Source organism: Equus quagga, chromosome 10 (genome assembly GCF_021613505.1).
Source record: "Equus quagga isolate Etosha38 chromosome 10, UCLA_HA_Equagga_1.0, whole genome shotgun sequence".
Lineage (NCBI taxonomy): Eukaryota > Metazoa > Chordata > Mammalia > Perissodactyla > Equidae > Equus > Equus quagga.
In genome coordinates this window covers 96,726,252-96,753,121 of record NC_060276.1, presented here as the reverse complement: position 1 = coordinate 96,753,121, position 26,870 = coordinate 96,726,252, and the positions used below count along the sequence as shown (strand labels likewise).

General features: G+C 34.6%; 1 protein-coding gene across 9 annotated transcripts in view; it reads right to left on the bottom strand.

Annotated features, from left to right (window-relative positions):
• The window catches only part of DMD (dystrophin), a 2,273,580-nt gene that overhangs the window by 1,297,453 nt on the left and 949,257 nt on the right, over window positions 1-26,870 (bottom strand). For all 9 annotated transcript variants that reach the window (XM_046672830.1, XM_046672828.1, XM_046672833.1 and 6 more), the window contains 2 exons: window positions 22,137-22,260; window positions 10,205-10,292 (listed from right to left, as the gene is read on the bottom strand). In XM_046672830.1, the coding sequence (XP_046528786.1) occupies window positions 10,205-10,292; window positions 22,137-22,260 (212 nt within the window). The remainder of the gene's footprint in view (window positions 1-10,204; window positions 10,293-22,136; window positions 22,261-26,870) is intronic.

The following is a 26,870-nucleotide window of genomic DNA, read 5'->3' as shown; positions in this document are numbered from 1 at the left end:
GCGCGGACATGGCACCGCTCATCAGGCCACATTGAGGTGGCGTCCCATGTGCCACAACTAGAAGGACCACAATTAAAAAAATATACAACTAAATACTGGGGGCATTTGGGGAGAAAAAGCAGAAAAAAAAGATTAACAACAGCTGTTAGCTCAGGTGCCAATCAAAAAAAAAAGAAAAGAAAAAAGTGAGTATTTATCAAAAATCAATAATTCTGTTTCTGCTATAGAAATCCAGAAATAAGCAAACTGCTAATGGGTCCAGCAAAGTGAAACAAGCACCAGGAAAAATAATCTAATACTAAAAAAGGTTTTCATAATATTTACATAGCATTTACAAATGTGGAAGTTGATGTGAAAGTTTTAAAATCACCTCTTGCAGTACTAAAGCAGAAAAAAAAATCTATCAATGGAAAATGGAAACAAATATACATCGTTATCTTTAGCCTTCTGGAGAACCTACTACATTTTAGAGAATATGGTATGTCTTTTAATATATTGTATATTATCTAAATTTTATCATAATGTGAGATATACGACTAATGCCAATCCAACTATATATTATCCTATACATAGTATGAAAGTGTAGCAACATCATGCGATACTATGTGTTAAAATATTCACTCTCTAAAGTTAGTTCACAAAATTTAGATGTTCTCACACATACACACACAAACGCATAGTTTATATATTAAGTTCCTTACATTATATAAAGATATTAAATATGATATGCATTCTAAAGTGCAGCTATGACAGCACTGATAACTTTCTTTTATTGTTGAAATACTAAATATTTGAATGTTCCTATTCCTACATATATCCACAGGGAACTCAAAGTGGATCATAAGCTCACTCTAAGATTCTTCCTCTAGATTAAAACATCTAAGGGATAAAGTGATTTAGTGAAGACCAAGTTGTCTAGGAGAAGCTGGTTTTACGAATGTTCATTTTACTCAACTTTCTGGTAGTATGATTTAGTTAATGGGCAACTAAGTTATTAAAAATCCGAAGACCATCTCTAGCAAACATAAGGCCTGTGGTTTTGCTAACTTGTATATGCCTGCCACTTCACTCTTTTTAACAACTAAAAAAGTATGGATTTGAATTCAATAACTATATTATTTTATCCTCTTTTACTTTCCTCTGCTCAGATATTCTTTTTGTCTTGTTGTAATTATGCTGTGCTGCCAAACCACATCTCTCAATTCATTTGAAACACAATTCTAACTTCACTAACTTCACAATTTGACACTACTCAGGATGACACTGGAGAAAACAAACTTTGGCAATATTATTGTCAACAATCTTTTCCACCTTCTTTAGCTGGTATATTTTTAAAGAAAAATAATTGAAAAAAATAAAGTGTAAAATGATAATATATATATGCGTGTCTCCGTATGTACAGCTATAAAAGGCAGCCTGTGGTTTGCAGGAGATAAATATTCATCTAATACCCTCCTACTAGTTAACGAAGCAATTGGTCTTATTGACATTTACATGTGTTGTGTGATACACTGTTTGTGATAATTTGGTTTTGAGCAGTGACCAAGAATTGTACCAAAATATGTTTTGGGGGACGCCACTAAGTAACTGTAGTTGTAAAATGATCACGTTTGTTACAAAGTGTAAGAGAAGAATCCCAAACTGAGGTCACATAGGCACTCAGTCTGAGAAAAAATATTTCAATAAAATGCTAACATTGTTACTGGAAATAATTTAAAAATACATAGGTAAGAAATTTTAAATGTTACTAATTCAAAAACATGTCATGGATCTAAATGATCAGATGCTTAGGGAAATATTTTCAGAAAATGTTACGTTAAACTCGAATAAACACTTAGAAGAATGAAGTCCATGGTAGCCCAAGTCCAAGATAGCAAGTAAGACATGCTAAAGTAAATTAAAGGTACTGATGGAGTGATGCTGGATTGAGTCTTATTTAACATTTGTCTAAATGATAAGAGAATACAGAGAAAAATATCTGTCTCTGAGAGAGGTCAACCATACAAAGACCTCCTAGCAGTCGGAAAAACAAAATTGTACGTTAATTTTCCATGTGAATAATATATATTAATTTAATCACCAAAATGTAAATCAAACTATAATGAAGTACCAATAGGTTCTGTGGTATGTACTAAATTCCTAGGATAGAATTTAATAAATCCTTGCTGATCATTGCCCAAAACTGTCAGCTCAATATACTATGCCAAAAAAATGTCCAGATGCTAAACAATACTGTAAAAGGAATTAAAATGAATGAGAAAGTGAATTCTGTACAAATCCACTATGAAATCTACAACACTCTCTACTTATTAGCATATTGATTTTTATAACTGAGTAAAGGCAATTAAAACACAATAATAGGTAAAAGAAGGAGCTCCATATTAGGATATCTGGTGAAGGCGGGCAGAAGGGTATAGAAATCCACAGTTAAGAGCTCTGGTATTAGGCAGACTTGAGTTCAAATTTGACCCTCCACCCCTTTATTAGATGGGTGAACTGGGTTCAGTTATTTAATCTCATTGGGTCTCATTTTTATTATTCACGAAATGAAGATAACATAGAATTGACCTCATAGAATACATATGAGCATTCTGAGTTAACATGTGCGAAGTAGTTACACAAAGTCTGACATATAGCAGACAACTAATGAATATTAGTCAATGTTAACATAAAGAAATGAAGAAAAACAAGTAGTAAACAAGAAAAGAGACCAGATGTTTCAAATGTTGAAGTTGGGGGGGGAGTCTTCTTAATGACTGAAAGGGGTCATTTATGAAAAATTGATAAATATTTTTAAAGTTACTGCTAATTTTATATAATATGACACTAGTATGGGATATAGAAAGTATGTGTATAAATTTTTTAATTATATCAACCAGTGATGAATTCATAAGAGTTTATCAGGGAATCTTGGAATATTTGGTCATACATCTATAATCATTTGAAATTAAAGTTATAAAGGATAACCAAGTCAAAAAGTAAAAACAGGGGCCAGACCAGTGGCACAGCAGTTAAGTGCACACATTCTGCTTGGGCAGCCTGGGGTTTGCTGGTTCAGATCCCAGGTGCAGACATGGCACAGCTTGGCATGCCATGCTGTGGTAGGTGTCCCACATATAAAAAGTAGAGGAAGATGGGCACGGATGTTAGCTCAGGGCCAGTCTTCCTCAGCAAAAAAAAGAGGAGGATCGGCAGCAGATGTTAGCTCAGGGCTAATCTTCCTCAAAAAAACCCAAAACAAACAGAAAAGTAAAAACAGAAATTTCTAGATGTCACTGGAAAAGATTTAATGTTGACCACAGAGAATTAGACATCTTATTGTGAAGGATTTGTATGTAAATATTGTATTAATTCATGTGTAAGTATGCTTCCTGCTCAACTAGAGTATAACCTATCCTTCTACACTATAAACTCCTCTAAGAAAAATGTCTCCACTGACAGTATCAGATAGAGTTCTCAGCTTTGAGTAAGTACGGAATAAATACACTGTACTTGTGAACTCACCCAACACCAAATCAATAACTTACTTCATACGAATATGAACACTAGGGGAGCAACACCCACAGATGCAAAATTCCAAACAAACACATGCACCATCTCACTTGCTTCAAGTTTGCTTTAAAATACTTGGGGGAGGGATTGAAAGCATTGTCACATGTCACATTACTTAATGTATATCTCTTAAATCAAAATTAGAAATACCATTACTTCACCTTCATGAATGAATTGGCCATCTATTACTCAGTATTACTCATGATACTATGAGCAAGTCCTTAAAACTTTTGTAGGATAAATAAGGGCACTAAGCATTTCCCAAGCGAATACTCACATATGAATAATTTTACTATTATATATGATTGTTTCATGTGTATTTCATAGAATTATGTTCCTTAACTGAAAACTGTAACTTTTATAATAGTTTGTAAGTGTAAATATCTGCAAAGTTTTAAGTATCAATCATTTGAGCATCTGCTTTTCTAATTTTTTGTTAGCTACTTAAGAATACAAACACTAACTCACCAGGCATTATGAGCAATACTTACAGAGACCATTTTGTAGTAGCACATTAGAATCTCAGGGATAACGGATCATAATCCATTCACATCTCATATTCTAAACAACCCCTGAAATAGTCTATGAATAAATATATTGCACCCAGAGGAAATGGATCATTACTTGAAGTGCATCCATTAATTTTATTACTTGTGTACAGTGTATAACAGACTGTTAGAATAATTTTAATTGTGCACCACCTTCCATGCAAGTACTTCAGAACTGCCACTTAAAGTGAAGTATTCCTCATCAAGTATATTCATCATTAGCTGTGAAGCCAGAGTAAAATAAATGCAAAACCTGTGTTTTTAGAGCCCTTGAATTAGAAGAATATTTGGAATGAAAATTTAAAATAAACTTGCTAAGAAATAGTCTCCTATTTTTGCTGCACATTAAGTGAGGGTCATTATAAGTCCATTTACCATTCAACATAACAGCCTAAAATGTAAGAGAAATTTACTCAGAGTCCATGAAAATAAGGTCTGAGTATTGTAGACTCTGTAGAAACTGTGGGTTTCTTTGATCACATTAACTTTTATACAAATGCTATGCCATGTCTTTTTAAAATAATAGCTTTTAAAAATTAGTGGATTTATGCAAAATTCACACCCCTAGTGAATATAACACATAGAAAAAACGAAAAAAGAACTATGTTAGTGAATCTATTTCTAAACATTATTGAATTAAAAGAGAAAAAAGTCAGACTCCCACTCATATTTGTTCTTGTGACTAATTTTCCGCAACAACAGTGACCACTATAATCTCCCTTTACACATACACACAAGCATAGTCTCTTCCTTTGGAGATCAGAGCTAAACAAAAACGTGTCTGTCAATTAACAACATTTATTGAGTGTGAACTGTGTGTAGACAATAATCCCAAGTGTCATGTGGAGAAACAGGAGACATAAATCAAATTGCCCAGAACTTAGGAAAGAGTAACAGAAGAGGAAATGGGTGCAACTGTAGAAAGCTACTCATTCATAATGGAGGGACTGGACTACTGCAAATAGTACGATTTCTACACCCCATTGGTATACAGACCAGTTGCAAAATCTCTTCCCATTAAAATACATAATTAGAAGAATTTTTGCCACAGAAAATCCTTCACAATGTCATGAAAAGAGGATCATGAGAAGTTTGGCTTTGAGATGAGCCAAAGCGACTATAATCCCTGCCCCTGCCCATCTGACAATATTTTGTTGCCCAAATTCAACTGATATCATTCATGTGGAAGTACTTAACAAGCTATAAGCCAAAATACTAAAAATACAGTTCCATAGTTGTTAATATAGATAAGAGGAGCCCTCGTCTGTGTTATCAGTCTGTGCTATTTAATTACAATCCTTAGCAGACTTACTATTAGGTATCACCTTAAACACTATAATCTAACACTCAGGGGATGATGGTTTTGAGACGTTCCTTTAGTCTAATATACTAATAATTACTACTTTTATTTAAACATTTCCTTAATGACTGTCTTCGGGCTCTTAATTAACACACAGAAAACCACAATTAGAAACTGAAAGGGAAGTACAATTTGATGTAGAAAATATCGCTAACCCTATTCGATAATTACATTATATGATCTCTGGAAATTGTGGCAAAACTATTTTACGGCTTAAAGAAGGGGAAATTGAGCTATGTTTATAGATGTTTGCAAACGAATGTTTTAATATAACTATTTTTTTGGTAATTTCAATATTAATAAAGGAAAACAATTCATCTAAACAAGATATTTTTTGTTATATCTGAGTGATCAGGAAACAAATATCGATGCAAGAACACTATTTTACAAAAAGGACTAAGAACGAAGTCTAATCCCAAATAGATAAAAACGAAGTATGCTTGTGTTTAGGTATAAAAATGTTCTAGATTGACCTGAGATCCCATATTCTCACACATACAATGAAAAGGTTTTGCTTTGTACTAAGTAGATCAGTTAAAAAAACTGTTCAACATAAAATCTTGGAAAAATCAGGATTCATTAATAAGCAATAGTATGTATGTAGTAGCAAGATTCTTTACCATATTTAGTTGCTAAAATTTTCATTATTTTATACCATTTTGTGCTTAAAGAAATATAAAAATAAACCTCAAAGAAGGCTATATCGTATCCTCTTTAAAAAAATTAAAGTAAAAATTTGAAAATTCTCATATTCAGTAGAACCCAGCTATAGGAAACACAATTAGATCACTGGGTACACCCAATCTAGTCTCCCACTTACTCTCATTAAAGTTCTAGAAAGTTAACAATTTCTTAAGACGAAGACTATGATAATATTATATATATATTGAGAGTAAGCGTCATAAAGATTATATCTGTGAAAAATTTCTCCAAGAAGAAGAGGTTCTCTGCACAACCCAACATTCTATCAAACTACTGCTGTCCATACTTTTCCAGTGATTTGAGGTTGACGTATGAATAGCAAATTAATTTAATGTTAGTTCAAAAAAATTAGTTACAAATAGAGAAATCAGTTAAAATTTATACCCAAATTTCATGTCAAAACCCCAGAAATACGATTTCTTCATTAGCACTCTCTGTCAGAAGCACTGTAGCCTCTCTTTTTAGTCTATTATGACCATGAAGATCGCTTGCACTTTTCCAAAAGAACTGGGACATCCATAAGGAAAATGTTCATGTATAGCTTTAAAATATGCAAATAATTTATGTAACTACCCTTTTGTTTAGAAAAATGTCCCAAATAAATTAATAAGAATCTCTTGCTGAATCTGCATATTCTTCAAATATGAATCATTACTGTGAAATTCACAACATAGTCAATATTAACTGTATTTCAATATTCTGCATACAACTCTTTACATTTGAAAATGTATAGCCAAAATGAAAATTATCTTCAATTGATTATAACTTCTATGTGACCCTGCAAAACTGAACACGAGTTAAAAGAAATAGTGTTCTCAGAACATACAATTGATTTTTAACAAAAGTTTGCAACATCAAATGAAGGTCCCTTCTACATCGGTAATCTCCGCACTTTTAACTCTTAAGACCCCATCCCACACTGTTTGTCAGCACCTTTCTTAAATTCCTTCTAGAAGTTACCATCAGGACTAACAGATTTTATTTTCTGCATTTCTTCAGCGGTGCTAAAAATTCACTCTTTCAGTAGATATTTAGAAATGGCCAAAAGTGATTTGGAAATATGTCTGATGTACCACTTTGGGTCAAAACTGATGTAAAATATAAGTACTGCATTAAGGAATTATTTTGCATGTCTTAGAGTTTCATTCTGAAGGAAAATTTAAAAGACAAGTTCCAAAATCATTCTAGATATTTTTAAAAGTACCCTAATCTTATGGAAAATTATTTTAAGTAGAAAATTCAGTTTTCTATGTATGGATATATATATATATATATATAGTTTATAAAATGCTCTCTTTAAAATATAACAGCTATACTTATGTTATTCTTCATACGTATTTTACATTGTGAATATATTAAATGTCACCACAGTAAAACATAAATAAAATTTACATATATTTGTATTAGTTGCATAATCCTATAACATTATACAAGAATGATTTACCTTTATCTTAATTTTTGATATGTGGTAAAGATATGTGGGTAAAAGAAATAGACTTTACATGAGGCCCTAAATGATGTACCCTGATTCAGCTCTCACTTTCCTTTCTATAAATAAAAGGACAAGAGTGCATGTGTTTTATACGGTTATGAGTTTTATTATAACTGCATAGCCCAAACTTGAGAAAAGAAAATTCTGGGCTTGTAAATTTAAGAGCTTTACTGGGATAACTGTTGAGAAACCTGATTTAGAGAAACCTCGATTTGTCTTTCAGCTTCCTGAGCTACACCAATAAACTCTGGTTTTGGGCTCTATGCTAGCGGAGCTACCATGAATTAGGGTTAGGGGTCCCCCTGACATACACCTGGAAAGGTCCTCCAGGCACTTACTGTGTATCTGACTTAACTCACAATTTGCACAAACAATCACGTAAGATAAATATTATGCAATTTCTTCTGTGAAAGACAAAAAAAAGGAAAAGAAATTAGAATCTTTGAGTCTACTTTTTAATAATTATGTAAATTATTTGATTGAATGGAGGAGAGCTATGTTCTAGTTATAGCTCAAATTTGAGCCTAATCTTGTATCAGTTAGACCATATCTTCATTGGCATAACAAATGACAGCTTAACATTTAATCAATATAGTCAATCAAAGAGGAATGTCTCAAATCATACTCCTAACCCTTACTGGTCTTCGCTTTCTACACAGTTCAGCATTTTCCCTCAGAAGTATTATTTTCTGACCAAAATTACCAATGCCATTATCTCAACTACTGCCTTATTTTTGCTATGCTAAACAGAATTTAATCAATTAATATTTATTAAAGATCTAATCTATGTCCTGATTTTTCTCTATGCCTCCAAAAGTTAGAGCTAAAAGGGCAATAATCTAGAAAATCCTATTATCACTAATCACATGATCATTTTAATCCTGTGTGTAGTTTCAATTACCAAAAACAAACACCTTCCCTTCATTTTTAAAGTTTAACTGCTCTTTGAATAATTCAGTGTATGCTACTACCAGATGATCTGAGGTAAGGTATGCTTGATATTTGTCAAATGAGACCATTTAAAAGTATGGATTTCATATCAGCTTATAAAAATGAAAAAGTGATGATGTAGCTTGTAGGGGAAATTATATAACAGCTACAAGAATATTTTTTAGATCATATAATTTTATGTAACATGAATATGTCATTATCAAACTCATCAGTTAATCCACCTAGCAACACACATCTAAACAACCACCTTTTAGTATTTTGCATTGTCTATGTATTCATCAACTTGTAAACCCAATCCTCAGCTGTCATATTTGCTTCTTTTATTTTTAACCAAATACAGTCTTGGGGCTCATTAGCAGAAGGAACTGAATTGATTTCCTAGGAAGATCACTGAACTTTTTAATGCCATCACGGCAATTAAGGCAAAAAAAATTCATACATCGAATTTATGCTCCAGAATGCAGGCGGGTTCTGTAAAAAGCTGACATGTACAACAAAAACATTTCCTATATTTGGTTATAATATCCTTGTAAACCTATCCTTTGAAAAATGAAAAAAGAAATCTTGTTTAGAAATAGCATTATCCCTGCTTTTCATAAATTACTTATATCTGGAAATGACCATAGTAGTATGACAATGACAATTTGAAAGAAGTTTGTTCACAATTGATGTCAATAACATATTTTGCTCAGATTTGAAGCACTAAGTGTTACCAAAAATTCACTTTAATTCATTCTTTAAAAAGAAAAAAAGTTTTGCTAGTTTTTTACTTTTACCTCACTCAAAAAAAGTTAAAGTTAAAAAATAAAAGTTTGGGGCTGGCCCGGTGGCGCAGCTGTTAAGTTCGCACGTTCCGCTTCTCGGCGGCCCGGGGTTCGCTGGTTTGGATCCCGGGTGCGGACATGGCACCATTTGGCACGCCATGCTGTGGTAGGTGTCCCATGTATAAAGTAGAGGAAGATGGGCATGGATGCTAGCTCAGGGCCAGTCTTCCTCAGCAAAAAGAGGAAGATTGGCAGTAGTTAGATCAGGGCTGATCTTACTCAAAAATAATAAATAAATAAATAAATAAATAAATAAATAAATAAATAAATGTTCCCCTTAGGAGACATTTTAATAATAAGTGAGAAAAGCAACATAGAAAATGTCAAATGTATTATTAGCAAATAGGTACGCTGATGAAATCTTCCACATAATTTTAGTCTGTTTGGAAAAATGTATTGCAAGAATTATTTAAAGTCAGATTATAATCACTTTACATATATTAAATGATTACTTACATTTCCAATTATTTCTGCAAACCTTGTTTTCTTAAATTATTTGGACAAATGCTAGCAGGATTTGCATTAAATTTGATTTCTCTGCCCTAGATTGATAAAATATTCTACCACGTCCCATTTTCTTCCATTGGACTCAAAGTTGAACTTCCTCTAATAATTTGCTTAGCATTAAGAAAGAATAATAAAAAGCTCTCAAACTCACTTTAATTTAAATTTGCATTCAGGAAGTGCTTGTCTGATATAATTCAGCTGATAAATATGAACCTATGTGTTTATCAAATCCCTAAGAAGATTATCTAAATCAACTCCGTGTAATTACCATTCACCATCTGTTCCACCAGGGCCTGAGCTGATCTGCTGGCGTCTTGCAGTTTTCTGAACTTCTCGGCTTTTTCTCGCTCGATGGCCTGCAGCATGATAGCAAAGGTGAGTATTTCAATACAAGGACAGTGAAGCTACACAGTAATTATAACTTCTACTTGCCCTTTCAAGCCTTAAGATATTTCACTCTGTCAGCTTATGTGAATCTAAAGATTTTTTCTCAAGTTTCTTGGCACCAGAAGCATCAAAATGATAATGAAAGCACAAGTCATTTTCGTATCAAATTGCTACTATTTTTTAATAAGAGTTCTTCTCTTAACCTTTCTTTACATAATAGTCTCTGATGCATTGTAATGGAAGACTGCCAAAAATGAAAAAGAACCAACAAAGGAAAATCATGACAGACAACAAAAGGATAAAGCGTCAGATAATTAAAATATAATTTATCTTTTAAATATACACCTCTGAAATTATTCCTAATAACATAAGTACATATTCTGTATTAAAAATCAAATAGAAAATTCAGTAAGTACATACAATGGGAAAAACATACTAGCACGAATAATTTAGAAAAAAATATGTATCTCAATAGAAAATTGTGGGTTAATTTTTCTCTCTAAAATCATCAAAGCACTCCCATTGCAAAGAAAAACAGATTCAGTTTCAAAAAGCTTTCTAAATTCCTTTGTTCATTTCTCCTAACCAGGGTTAAGTTTTGAACAACAAAACACAATTACTTAAATCAACAAAAACTAGCATTTGATACTGTTGAGTTTAGCTAAGAATGTCTCTACAGAAACATAAATTTTAAACATGATGCAGTAGAACTATATTACCATAGTCATTAAAAAGAGGTGGCTATAAGTATATGTGCTAAAACAACTATGCACCGAAAAAGCAAGCTCTAATGCATTTAACATATAGCAAAAGCAATACTTCTAGGACTCACTAATAGCATTATACAAATATTTCACTTGAGTCTGTGCAGGAGGTTATTCTACATCCGATTATTGTTCAAAACTTTATTTAGATCTATAGGCATTTAAACAAGTATTCCAAGGTGTAATATTGGAGTACAGGTCAGAGGCATGTAATAGATGCATGCACACTTTGCAGAACATTGTTCAGTAAAACTTCCTGCAAGGATGGAAATACTCTATATCTGCATTGTACAATCCAGTAGCCACTAGCCACATGTGGGTATTGAGCACTTGAAATGTAGCAAGCGTGACTGAGGAAATTAGTTTTTAACTTAATTTATTTAAATTTAAATAGCTACATGTGTCAAATGTCAATTCTAATTGTACAGTACAGAACTAGTGTCTTTCCTTGGAACTCAAATAGTAAAAGACAGACAGATAGATATAGATATGTAGACATATATATAGTTATAGATAATATGGCAACATCAGAAATATTTTCAGAGAAATAAGTAATCATCCAGGCTAGATTATTTCCTAAGCACACCAAACAATAGGAATGCTCACAAAATAACCCATATATTTTTAAATATTCGAAAAGATTCTCCAATTTAAAGAATGGACACAATTGATTAGAGGTCTTTTTCAAATTTACTTAAAAAAGAGTTTCAGGGACCGGCCCCGTGGCCCAGTGATTAAGTTCACGTGCTCTGCTTCGGCAGCCTGGGGTTTGCAGGTTCGGATCCCGGGCGCAGACATGGCACCGCTCATCAGGCCATGTTGAGGTAGCACCCCACGTGTCACAACTAGAAGGACCCACAACTAAAATATACAACTATGTACTGGGGGGATTTGGGGAGAAAAAGAAATTTAAAAAAAAAGAAAAGAAAAAAAGAAAAGATTGACAACAGTTGTTAGCTCAGGTGCCAATCTTTGAAAAGCAAAAAAAAGAAAAAGAGTTTCACGAACCAGGATTAATGGATTCAAGGTCAAGAGCGCAAAATGCTAAAAGAGCCTAGAGACAATAGAATATATCCCATAATGAAAAGTTATAACACATAAAATCCTATTTAAAATTTAGCAGAATAAATGAAGACGGAAATAAAACAGCATAAAATAACAGTCTTTTTTAAAGTACTTATAGTTTAGCTGGAAAATATACATTTTACATTATGCTGTCAAGGGCAGCAAATGAAAACTCGAGTTCATTTCATCAGTGGGGAAACTCCAAAGGTAATAGATACATTTTAATATCTTGGATTCTACTTGAAAGTTTCATAGCACACAGATTGTGGTGTGCGGGGATTTATATTCCCAGGATCCCATACCAATTAGCAGGTGAAACTTCTGGGTTATCCTGAAAGTCAGTTTCACAAAGACATTATTGAATTGTTTACTAAAGCATGTGGACAACCATGGAAGCTTCTAGCTTGTTACTTGAACTGAAAAGTCCATGAAAATAAAGTAGCCACAGTATCTTTCTAAAGGTAAGAACCTAGACAAAGCTCTCAAATTCATATTTTCTCAACTCATATCTTGTCTTCTAAATTCTTTGTCCTTAGCAGCTTATTGGCATACATGTTTTCTAATACTTTAAAGTTGTTATCTATTAAAAGGTAAACGCTATTTATAAAGGACTCTGAGCACTTCAAAAGAGAAAAAATAATAAACACATTCTAAGTAAATATATAATATTCACAACTATCAGGAGCTACAGCAGGATTTGGGGTGCCCAAAATTTGAATTACATCATCAAAAAAAATAAATAAAAGAGACAGAAAAAAATACTTATGGTACAACAAAATGACAATAAGAACAATGACAATAATTGCTGTTCTTTGAGTTTTAGATTTATCCTTTTCTATCAGAATAGTTTCTATTTTATCTACATTAAGTTTGCTATTTTCTTAAATGGTATTATATAAAGAAATCAGAACATCATGGTGTCTTCATAAATGATGAAAAGAAATTATCAATGGTCTTCTAAATGTCACGATCATAATCTCTTTATTCTAAGCATCTAACAGATCAATTACCAACAGAGAGACAAACTTATGATTGAATATCTTAGGGATAATATTTAAACTTAAGTATCTTGTTTAGTTAACCACATTATTCCAGTAATTCTAACATAAATAATAACAATAACAACCACTACAAAACAAGAATCTATGAAGTAGGTACTATTACTCTGCCAATTTGACAGAGGGAGAAAGTCAGGCACAGAGATGTTTGTGGATAAAACAGTGGTATAACCATGATAAAAATGTAGTTCTTATGCTGTCTATCAAACTACAGTTTATGTACATTGCTTCATATATATGTCATAATAATTCTGTGAGATAGGAGTCAGTATTATTTTATCGTATTTTATACAAGAGAAAACTAAGCATCAATAAGTCATATATCCAAGATAATAGAAGTAGAATGTTTTAGATGCGCCATTACAACACTGATCATCTATTTATAAATTCAGCTCTCTATCAAGCATACTTTGCTGCTTCTAGGGGTATTTCAACGGAAATTAATCAGATTTGAACATATCTGACTACAACCCACAGCAAAGGTGACCTGATAGTTTGGATATAGTTAAGGATGATATGCAAAATATTTAACTATTAATGCAGCATGGGCACCAAGATGATAGAAGGAATGCCTGGTCACTTAGAATGGACACTGCCAGTCTATAGGCTGATTGGCAACTCTGTGTACAGCTCAATTACTGTAGCTCATTGTCAGATGTATATTATAGGCAAACTGAGTAACTGGTGCATAAATAGAGAATAGACCCAAGACAAAAGCAGTTAATGGCCTCCACATATTTGTCAATGTTTAGATATATATGGGTTCTGTTAAGTAACATAACTTTAAAGAGAAATATTGGAAAATAAAGAGAAATATTGACACAAATATACCTTGAGGAGTGTGAACAAGAGAGTGAAGAGTCCAGAAAACATTTCATTCAGACACAGCTATAGATGGTTGATTAAAAATGAGAAAATTTAGGGTAGCAAAGAGACAGTAAAGGAGGCATAAGGAAAAGTTTTGGAGTCATTCTGTTCTCGGTTGGTTTGAATTCTGTCTCCACTGCTTACCAGCTGTTTGACACTTGAGAAATGTTTCAACCTTTCTGAGCCTCAATATTTTCTATGTAAAATAACAATAAAGATACCTACCCTCTAGAGATTCTGAGGAGATTCAAGGAGGCTCTTCATATAATTTATTGCCCAAATTGGGATACTTTTTATAGTAAAATGGGAAGCTAGACATAATTAAGCTAATAAATGGAATGACATAAACTGAGAATACCCCAGACAGACTAGCACATGTGGTCATTCTAACGCAAGGTGATCTCAATAATCTTAAAAACAAGTTTAGGAAAAATTTTTGTGACAAGAGTTAGCGCACCTTGCTCCCAGAAACGTGGGCAGTGTCCAAATAACCACACATACAAAGTGGTAAAGAAGTTCACTCAATATAAACATCACTGAAACTCCTTTTTGCTCCTGGATCTGGCCACACATGCATTTGTTCTCAAATGAAATATATGAACCTCTGCTTTGAAATAGGTAGGATTACTAGTTTCTAATGCTTCTAGCTTCTCTTATTTTCTCAAAGAGCTATATGTACAATGCACAGAAAAAACAAAGTCTGGAGAGAAATATAGCTCTGGAAAAGGGAGGGCATACTTTAAAAAAATTGTGTCATGAAAGAGAAACATCAGCCTTCCACAGGTCCACCTTGTGAAGTAAAAACTAGCCCTCACACCTATTCCCTAACTCAGCTCCATCAAAACTGCTGCTATTGATGTCACCATTAGCGTCCAAGCTGCTACATTCAATGGCCAATTCTCAGTCCTCAGCTTACTATTATCATAATTTGATTCAGAGGATACATATTCTTGGAAACATTTATTTGCCTTACTGGACTACAAGCACACCAAGTTTTCCTCCTACCTCAAGGGCTGCCTTTACTCAATCTCCTTTGCTGGTTCCTCCTCATCTCCCTGACCTCTAAATTTAGCATGTCCTAGGGCCCGATCCATACTTCCATTTGTTCAGACCAAAAACTTAGAATCCTTCTTGACTCTTCTCTTTCTTTCAAACCCCATATTCAATCCATGAGAAAATTCTGTTGGCTGTAACCTCAAAACACATCCAGAAAGTGATGTTATTACCGTGCTCACTACTACCACACTAGTCAAGAGATCCCATCATTTCTCCAGGGTCTGGGTGTTTCAAAATAGCCTACGAAATGGTATTTTGACACCTAACTTTGCTCCCTGATGATATATTCTCAACACAGCAGACAGAGGTAGTCAGTCACAACAGAGGTCAGCACACTCTCCAATAGCTTCCCTTCTCACTCAGTAAAAGCCCAAGTTCCAGCCATGGCCCCCCTTGACCTTAACCTCCTTAACTCCTCTGACCTCTTCTCCTGTGACTACACATCTGGATTATTCAGCTCCAGCCACACTTTTTGTTGCTCTCTGACACTCTAGGCATGCTCCTGCCTCAGGGCTGTGCATTTACTCTTCCCTCTGCTAGAAATGCTCCTATCTCTGTTATTTGTCAATTCCTCACTGCCTTTAGATCTTTACTTAAATGTCACTTTCTCAGTGAGGCCTTCTATTGCCACTCTATTTACATACATACACACACACACTTCCTAGCCCTCATTTCTTCTTTACTTTTGTCTTCGGCATTTATCACTAACATTCTATATGTGTTATATATTAAACTGCTTAATTTCCATCTTCCTCACAAGAATATGAACTGTATAAGGTCAAGTATCCGTGTATATTTCCTTCTTCACACCAGTGCCTAGAATAGTGACTGGTGTATAGCAGATGCATAATAAAGTGAGGTCTATTGTAGCATAAGCCTCCATATACAGTATTATGGCCTCTTGCACCCCACTCACAGTTAAAATGCTCTATGAAAGTGTAAATGCATACAGGCACACCTTGTTTTATTGCACTTTGCCTACATACACATACTATTTTTATCTTAAAACTATTTTATAATAGAACAGTTTTGAAATTATTTTTCTGAACATACAGAATATGAAATGCTCAATATATATTCAATATATGATCATATGTTAAGAAAATACTTCTCAGATTCTAAAGTATCTAGCACATATAATTTCAAGTAAAGAATAGAGAAGCTAAAAAAAGGCATCAGTGAATCATTCCATAAGGAATGTATTCTTGATTTTAAATTAGGGGCTCATAAAAATCTCAGAGATCATACAGAAATTATGAATTCTATAATGTACAATTTTGAGAGCAAAATAAAAGGCAATTGAGTTGTACGATAATATAAAGCAAAAAACAAGTACAATAATTTTTAAACAAAGTATACAGAAAAGGGAAGTTTACTAATTCTTTAATAAGTTGATTAAAAGCACTCTATGACCTCTCATCCTCCTCCTTTATTGGCATCTCTTAAAAGCCTCCGCCTTTCCTGACATCTTCTCTAATTAATACGACAGTAAGTTCCAGATCCCCCAGAGTCCTACTCTGACTTTAGAAGCAATTAATTTTCTGTTCACTTAACATTCTATAATGAAGTTTTGCCCTTTGACAGAAAAAGTAATTTATTCACTCAAATGTTTATTCAGAAGTTGTTATAGCCTTTATATTGGTAGCAGAGCATGTCTTAAAATGTGCCTGCAGAACTGAGAAAATCACTTATTCATATCGTCAAACATGAATTGTAAGTACTAGGTGCTATAATAGGCACTGGGATACCAAAATGGAACTAAGCAAAACCAAAACAAATTAACTTCCAGTCCCTCATTTCTAGAAACCAGCAATCTAGTCAATGTAAAAATGGCAGTTGGGATAAGTAAACAGGAATTAGATCATGGTAGTCTTCATGAAGGCTACATGGAAACACTGATTTTGTCAATGCCTTCCAGCCAAAGACCACTAGGAACACACCTGTAGATTAACAATGTTAGGTTGATTTATTGTTGCATCATGGCATGCAATAGGGAACTATGGGAGTACGTCTTTAAGAGGATGTGAGAAAGAGTTTATAGGATTTGGGCTAGTGTAAGGTGATGGGGGGGCGGGTCAAGGAAGTAGGGCTGTCCTTTAATTGGATGCCCTAAGGAAGTGGGGGTAATTCTATGATCGAGTATCTTAAAATTTTTTATTTAGATGGCATGAAGAATACAGAGGGTCTAAAGCTATGATTAGTAAACAAGCATAATCTGTCATATTAGTGAATATGGGGGATGTGTGGTCATTTTGGGTGGCTTGGACAATATTATTTTTATCTGTATTGAGACACGATTACAAAGTGGTCATGTTTTTGTCTTGATCCATCATGATCATGACGTGTTCTTGGCTGATGCTGGCATTCTGAGCTATTGTTCATAAACAACAGGAGAACATCACAGGCTAGCTGAGAACACTAGTACAGCATGTAGCAACTCCAACGTCTAACTGAAGTGCGAAGTCAGCTCCTGGCTATCAGTGACTATTTTTTTCTTTCTCGAATGAATATAAACAGAGGCCTAACTGGATAATACTTACGTTTTAATAAGTTCACATTAGCAGAAGTGACGTGAAAACTTCTAAAGGAATACAACATTAGTAGCAGGGAAGATCAGCTAGGGGTTGTTATCTTAAACAGAAGTAAGCCATGATATTAGCTTTAATCAGGGTTGTGGTGACGGGAATAGAGAGAATTGGACAGTTTCAAGGGCTGTTGAAGGAATGAGATTAATTGTACTTGTCAAAGGCTGGACTTGAGAATGGTAGAGAAAAATCTAGATGACCCAGTTAGCTTTTAGGTTTCTGAATTAGGCTGTTGGAAGAGGGAAAGGAAAGAGGCAGAATAAAGTAAGTCTGGGGAGATAATGAGCAATTTTGTCACTGTGTGAATATCAGAGTGTACTTACACAAACCTAGATGGTATAGCCTACTACATGCCTAGGCTATATGGTACTAATCTTAGGGGACCACCATTGTATATGAGGTCCATTGCTGACTGAAACATCATTATGCAGCGCATGACTGTAGATATATTGGTATAGGCTTTAAGAGAGAGACTTGAGCTAAAGACACATATTTGGGGGTCATTAGAAAATAGATGCTGTTTGAATGGGAAGGAATGAGGATAATGGAGAGACAGAAGAACTGTGGAATATATCAATATTAAAGGAAAAATGAGACAGAACAAATGACCAAAAGTGTAAAAAAGGTAACTAGTAGATAGTGGTACCCCATAAGCCAAAGGAGGAAAGAATTTCACGAAGGATGAAGAGGTTAACAGGGTCTAGTCCTGCAGAGAAGTTGAGTAAAATAAGGCACAAAAATATTCATGTGTGTGTTTATAGGAAAGAAAGGTTTTCTCAAAGATGGAAAAACAGTCTGTTTAAAGGCTAATGCTAAAGATCCAGAAAATAGGGAGAGATTGAAAATATAGTTGTGTGGCTGAATGGAATCAGGTTCCTTGGGACATAGACAGTGAAGATAGTGAGAACACACACACAGACATTAGCCTTAACTAGTTAAAGCATAGTCTCCTCCACCAAGGCAGAGGGAAAGAGACTATGAGCACAAATACATTTGTAGATATTAGACTATGAGCACAAATACATTTGTAGATATTATTTTAATTAAAGTAAGAGGAAAAATCAACTACCATAATGGTGGGGAAAAGGTTAGGAGACCCATAAAAACCTGAAATAACTGCTGAGAGAAACTGAGGAGAAAAGTTACTAGGGATGCATGGAAAGTTTATGAAGAAATACTGATGAATCTGTTCAAGCATGGTATTTCAGAAATGGAGTAATGTCTGGCAATGAAACATCTACAGGATAGTTATGCAAGTGGGTAGCTGAATTAAGGACATTAGGGAAATATACGCTTTTGGAGATAGCAGGATAGCCTACATGGGCTGAGGTTATTAAGGATGAAGGCATAACTTGGGTAGAGAAGACTGTGAATCTCGTGCCAAAGTCTTCAATGAGAAAATAACAAAATGGTGAATGATAGATGGCCACGTGGCATGAAACACAAGAGAAGAGATATGTTTACATGGAGAGCAGTGCCTTTGGAATTGGCCCTGAGAAGTAAGGAAATTAGCAATTCTAAGTGAGTGCAGGTGTGAAAGAGTCACAGTCTTAGTGGTGTTCTTGAGGGTAAAAGTGCTTTCCATGTACAAATAGGATGAGTATATAGGACAGAGAGTCTGCCTTGGAAGAAGCGTTTAAGAGTGCAGAGTGAGAGAGTGTCGGAAGGCACAAGGAAGAGAAAGTGAGGCAGAGGAAAGAGAGTGCAGAGGAGCATAAAGATGAAGACAGAAAAAAGGGTAGATGAATAGAGGTACCTATGTTCTGGGTGGTAAACAAAGATAATAGAGATAAGAGAAATGTAGAATTAATTAGCTTGAAGATTGCCAACAAAACTTGGTTAAAAGTTGATTTGGTATGGGTATAAGTAAGCATAGGTCCCAGAAAGAGCCCAAGGCCTGTTGACCTTAACAGCTGGTAGGAAGGCTTTCACGAGAACATTGTACAGGTCCCGGATTCTCAGACATCTTATCCTATGACCTTGTGATCAGACGAGGTGGTTTTGTTGCTTTAATTACTAACTTACATTACCATGTGTTCAATTCCAGAAGTTGAATGGCTAGACCTGTTACTCAGCTTGAAATTCTTAACTGTGGTGACAACAGAATGAAAGAAGGAACACCTAGGAGTCTGATAAAGTCCCAGATTGTGTCTTAGAGTATTGATTTTCAAACCTTTATATACATAACGAATCACCTGTGAATCTTGTTTAAATGCAAATTCTGATTCATTAGGTCTGAAATCCTACATTTCTAACAAGCTCACAGATGATGCCAATACTGGTTGTCGGGGAACCACAATTACAGTAGAACTGTTGCCTAGAATTCAACTTTTAAGTGTATTATGTTAATTGTATGTATAAAACACATGGTTAATAGAGAAGGAAATATTATGTTAGGTTTAACAGTATATAAAACTGAACTGATAAGGTCCTAGAATATACTAATTGGCTGAAAGCACTTGAAAGTAATGAAGGAAGGAATCATGTGAAAGAAAAAAAAGGGTAACATGTAGCCATTTTTAACGGATGCCTACAAATGAATTAATACCACTCAAGTTCATGAGACAGGCCTCCCACGTGTTCCAAATAACCAACATAAACTGACAGATAAAGAAGAAAATTAATGTATGCCTAAACTGCATATCTATCATCATTACTATGTATTCCTCTCAAGGATTTTTAAATACATATACATTATATTTAGGTTGAAGGAAATGTCTAGGTAAATCATTTCATTTCCTATTTTAGTAGGCACTTAAGAATGATGTTATTTCAGAAAATGAGAGTAGAAGTTGATAAAGGTGACTCACGAGGCATCAGAAAAGCACTCATACAATATTGCACATTTTTTTAAGCACTTTCAGTCTGTCATTGCTGACACTATTGATTAAATGTAAATTGCTTCTAGGTAACCATACGATAACAGGAAATTTTTGAATTTATATTCCTGAAATGCTGGAACTCAATTTTCCTGCTTGATCAAAGCTGTTTTAAGATACATAAATAGGATGACATACAGATAAGTAGATTATTCAGATAGACTAAAAAATTTCTTTAATTAGCTAATAAAATGTCTGCCCAAGTTGTTCCACACTTTCAGTGGTCAAATATGTCAGATGAACTTGAACTTCGAAGTGTATTTAGAGTTCATCTTCTCCAAGTAATTTTCTACTCAGAATTTCCCTCAAAAATAATAAAGAATATACCTTCAAATACTTGTATTTTGAAATAAGACATTTTGCCAATTTTTTACTGTTATATATTATTCTTCAGTTTAAATTTTAAAATGAAAACATTACCAATATTATCATAGTTTCTTCCATTTCTTGAAACTAATAATAGTCTATTATTAGGCTGATGACAGAATATTGTATAAAGCTAATAATAAATTTAAAATAAATTTACAATTTATAGTTAACTCTGAGAAATGTTGATGAAATTCTCTCTCCTGTTCAAGCAGCCTAAAAAATAGATCCTTTTCTCCTAGGTCTTTTTTTTTGTTTTTCAAAAGTTCCAGCCCCACAGCAAGTATTAGTTTGTATCCGAGGCAGTGTTGTATTTGTAAAAATCTAACAGATTTTGTTGAGTTGAATGAAATTGAATGCTCAAAAGATAAAGCAGCGTTAATCCACACACGTGACCTTCCTATGCTAAAATTATCTAATATTTATGTTTGTTTCTTTAGCCTGTTCTCTACAAAGTACTGTTAGAAATTCTCTCACAAACTATTGCCAATTATATACCAAAAACAGTTGTTTCATAATTGTTGAGGTTGAAAAATCAATGCCCTGACAATGTCACTGAAGATGAAGCAGCTCTTATTAAATTAATAAAAACCCCTATTGAGAAGGACAAAACTATAATGCCTCAGTAGGGAATAAAAACAGTGAACCAGCTCTTATAAATATTGAAAAAGGCTGGACATCCTTAGCTATGGTAATATAATACATAAATATCTGTAAAATGCAAACCTGTTATAATTTATCACAAGCATTAATGACTATAAAGAATAACTTTCTGATGATAGCGAGAGTATATACAGGGTTCTAAGTATAGTATTACTAAGGATCTATTCTATTCTACTCTGCAAGCTTTCTAAGTCCCAGCCTTGAGGTGACAGAACAATATATGAAAAGAAACCAATATGAGTTCATGTTATAAAATTGTCAATTTACAGCTAAATAATATAAAAGTTGAAGAAGGTTTATGAAAAGCATTCCTGGTCAGTCACTGCAGAACCAAGAAAGATTTTTCTAGGCTAAACTTTGATACTGCTTGATAGCTAAAATATATTTTAAAGATATATTTAAAAGCATTATATCATATTGCCTTAATCTTTTCAACTCAAACAAACAGTACAAAACAGTCTTCAAGCAGCAAAACTTAGGAAAATATATAAAAATTAATGTATAACCTACATTGACTTTTTCTTTAAGGTCTGAGAAGTTGCCTTCCTTCCGATAGATTGCAAATTCAGGACTCTGCAACACAGCTTCTGAACGAGTAATCCAACTGTGAAGTTCAGTTATATCGACATCCAACCTGAGACAGGAAAGAATAAGGGTCGTTATTTCTTGATTATCTCTTTCTTCTATATGAAAAAAGCAATCTATCCACATTTGTCATTCTCCTCCTAATTTGCAACCCTTACCTGATGCCCCTATTACCCTTAATAGCACCACTATCTCCCTAGTCAGGTAGGCTCAAAATTTGGAGGCAGCTTTGATCTAGTCTTATGATCATGGAGGTCATTTTATTCATCTCAACGCAGCAATCACCTCTACCGTATCTCCTATAAGCTATTACTTAGCCTCTGCTCGAATGTTTGCACGGGTTGAAAATTACTACCTCCCAAGATAACCTTCTTTCTTTTTGGAAAGTATTTACAACAAGCAAAAAACTCCTGTTGGTGGCTCCCATTGAACCATACCTCTGATATTCATGCCCTTGCGTAGTCTCCAGCCACACTGACTCTGGATTTGGCCACGTGCGTTGCTATGTCAAACGGGATGTTAAGTTTAATGCAAGCAGGGGCTTGATAATTTCTTGCACGTTGAATCTTGTGCTTTTAAAATACACATTCTGAGATTGCAACTGTTATATAAGAATTCTGAGATTGCAACTGTTACATAAGAATTCCAGTGACCCTTTAAGGAAGCTTGATCTAGCCAGGTGGAGAGACCACGTGGAAGAGGATGAGGCAGCAGGCACGTGAATAAATTCTTCTTTGACCTTGTGACCCATCTCAAACACCAGCTGAATACAACCAAATGAGTGCTCCAGCTGACACCACTTAGAGCCACAGAACTATCCAAAGAGCCCTGCCCACACTGCAGAATTGTGAGAAATGATAAATAGCTGCTGTTTTAAGCCACTAAATTTGGGGATGGGTTGTTATGCTGCAATAGCTATCTAATCATCTACCCTGTTATTCTCAAACATTCTTTTATTGCAGAGACCTAGGGAGCTAATGAGAATTAGCTGTTCAGCCTGACCAGGTGATTCAGGTGTAGTTAAAACAGGTATTTTAGGGGCCTCCTGGATGCGTTGCATGGGTGGAGGATGTCCTATGAATCACCTGAAATTTTAGGCAAAATTCTGAATGTGTGTGCATTGTTCTTGGGAAAAAACCTCTAGATTTTATCAGCATTTGTAAAGAATCTATGAAGAAGGAGTTGAGAGATCATCTAATCCAATAGTTTATTAAACAAAACAGGCAAACAAACAAATGAAAGTTCCCAGAAAGATCAGTGACTGACTCAATTTTCATAGGAAGTTTTTAGAGTAGAACAAAAGTACAAATACTAAATTTAAGACACTAAGTAACATACTTTAATCACCATGCCATATCTTCTTTTTCTAATACAACCCTCAAATAGTTGAAATCAGCTCTTTAGATCCGCTAGAAGATATCTTATGGTAGCCTACCCTACTCCTAGTTACTTCAATGGATATTCCATGGCTTGTCAGTATCTTTCCTTAAACTTTGGCTCCTAACGGATCATATCAGTAGTGTTTAGTATAATCAAGAAAGAATAGACAATTATTCTCTTGTTTGATGATACTTTCACTGACACAGCTTATGAGTTCAATCAATGTTTTGACTTCCATATTAGACTTTCAACTCACATTGAAGTTAACCGGAGCTAAAACTTCTAGGAAATTTCACATAAACTACCATTAAGCCAGTTCTCCACTATCACAAACTTAGGAACTGATTCCTAAACTCAAATTTCAGGGCTTTAAATCATATAAACCTGTTAAAATTTTTCATGTTAGTCGCAGGCTATTCCTTTAAAATTAAACTAATAGCTTTAAAGAACACGAAACAGTTTCAAAAATGTATCCTCTTTTTTGTGTCCTTACAAAAGCCTGTGGTAAGGTATTATCTATCTCTCTGCTCATATAAGGAGATAGAGGCTTGGAGAAATTAAGTTAATTGATCTCAGACTGTTAGTACCATAGGGAAGGAATTTAATTCATCCTGTTTGCCATTATATCCTTCACCTCAAAGAGGGTGTGGTTCATAGTAATAAATATTTACTAAATAAATGCTACCCAACTAGAAATTGAAGAAACAGGTCTGAACTGAGAGATTTTTGACTCCAAATCCCAGGTCACTGAATGTCAATACTTTCATTTGCATATGGACTGTAAATATTTATGGATTTTTATTTTATCAGACATGGCAATTGTTATTTTTCCTACATTTTTCCCCATAAGTTTAAATATTGGCTTTCCTATGTCTTTATTCAAAACGTTGATTTTAAAATAGAGTCTTCGGCATGCTTTTAAAAATCTCTTTCCCTCTCTCTCATTGACGTTAACTCATTAAATCAAGTGTTTGACTATGGTCATTTAGCCAGCTGCCAAACCCAGTGCATGTTTTCCATCAGAATGTCTTGAGAAAAGCACTTTTGTTTTTCCTTCGGTACAATATAAAAACCCCGTGTCTCTCCACCTGCGGGCATTCACTTACCAGTGCATGGGGCAGGCCAGTAGTGCTGAGATGTTAATACCTCCCTTGCCCTTCAGTGCAACCATCGTGGGGCCTGTTACACACAGTGCTTCAGAGGGTTCCCAGAAGGATTGAGCCCCAGTTGCCTCTAGCAATAACCTGCTCATATATCATCCTTCATTGGCTGCCTTCTTTTCCTAACCTCACTTCCCCACTTTGTTTCCTGGGATCACTTCCTAAAAAAATTACCTGCACCTAAATCTTTGTCTCCATTTCTACTCTTGAGGGAACCCAAACTAAGGCAATGAGCAACAGCCTCAAATGAACTTGGCATCCTGCCATATTAGTTTTTTCCAGTTGAGCTCTGACTCACCACAGGAACTATTTTAAACTTCTTCCAAAGCTCTGACCCATCCTCTTTCTGCAGCTATCAATGTCATTTTCTACTTTACAGAGAAAAGTGCATTATCAGACTAGAATTTCTTCCACTTCCTATGTCCAAATATTGAGTCTTACCTGCATGTGCCCTTCTCATTCCCTTATCTTACATTTAAGTGAGTTTCCCTTCTTTTACCTAAAGTCAATCCCTCTCCTTGGCTTTTGTACTGCATTCTCATATTTCTTCTCAAGCATCTGAGTCTATCCCTTTTATGTTATTTATCTACTGTAAATTCATTCCCTCCCTCTCAAGTGAATTCTTCATATGGAAATTTAAACATATTTTATTGACTCCTATGCCTTTTAAATCAACTCTTTCTTGACCCCCATATTCCACTTGGGCCATTCTCTTATCTTCTACAAAGGCAAATGTTTTGACACAGTTATCTAGTCTACTGTCAGTTCCCCACCTCCTATTCACTCTTTAATCCACTCAATGTTGTTTCTCAATAAAAACACTGCTTAATAAAAGAATCATGTCACTAAAGCTAATGGAGACACTTCTTGCTTGCAATTTCACTTTCTTGCTTAACACATAACTCTTAACACTGTTGACCAAACTCTCTTTTGTTTTTTGAAATTCTCCTTCTTTTGCTTCCATAATGCTACTCTATTCTAGTTTGTCTTCTTTGATCACTGGTAATTTTTTCTTTGCAGGCTTATCCTCCTCCACCCTCTCATTACATATTGGAGTTCCTCAAGGCCCAGTTCATTGTCAATAATCTTCTATCCCACTATATTTTTTCTCTCTCACTAGAAATCTTATCCATACTCAATTTCAATCTACATATCAATGACTGATATACATATCTCTAATTCAAGCATTTCTTCTGAGCTCTATAGCTACACAACCGTCTGCCTACAGTGTTCCTCAGGTCTGTGAATAGTATCACCATCTATCATCTTTGATACCTTACTCTCCCTTCCATCCCATATTTAATCTATTGCAAAGTATAATACATCAAACATTCTATTTCTTCTGAATTTGTCAGTTTCTCATGGTCTCCACAGCTGGCATCCTCATTCATCTTGCCGTTAAATGTGACCAAAACTACTTCAATGGCCTCTCAACTGGCTCTGCACAACCTTTCTGGAACCTTCCCATCCACTCCATGTACTACTGGCAAAGTGATAATTTCTAAAATCATGTCTGATTATGTTACTCTCATTCATAAAACCTCTCAGACCTTCCATTTTCCTTAGGATAAAGACCAAAACTTCAATACAGTCCAGTATGATCTGGCCTTGGCAGACCTCTTAAGACTATACTCTACTTTGTCCTTTGTTTAAGCCTTTCTTCTAGAAACAAATCTCACTTCAAGTTTCTTAGGGAGGCCAGAGGCATACTTAATTCTTGTCCCTCCTCCAACGAAGTGAAATCCTTCATTGACTCTTATCCACCTATCCATTAGAAAATCTCTGTTTTGAAAACTTGGCTTCTTGGTATAATCCACTTTGGCCACTTTGGTTGAATTTGTCCCTTTTCCTTTAAATCGCTCTGACCCAATTACACACCAAATACTCTCTGACTCATAAAGGTGACATGTGAATATCCACCCATCAGTGTCAAATTCCCCTTTAGACTTGGTCTCTTCGATCTCACACCCTTTTGATTTCAGACTGTCTCTAGGAAAGATTGCTTACTTCCACCTACAGGTCTATGAAACCAAAACTCGACTCAAGCTAGTAGGCTGACATCACAGCTGGGAGAGACCTGCTAAGGCCTATGTTGGAAAAAGTCTTCTACTAGGCCTGG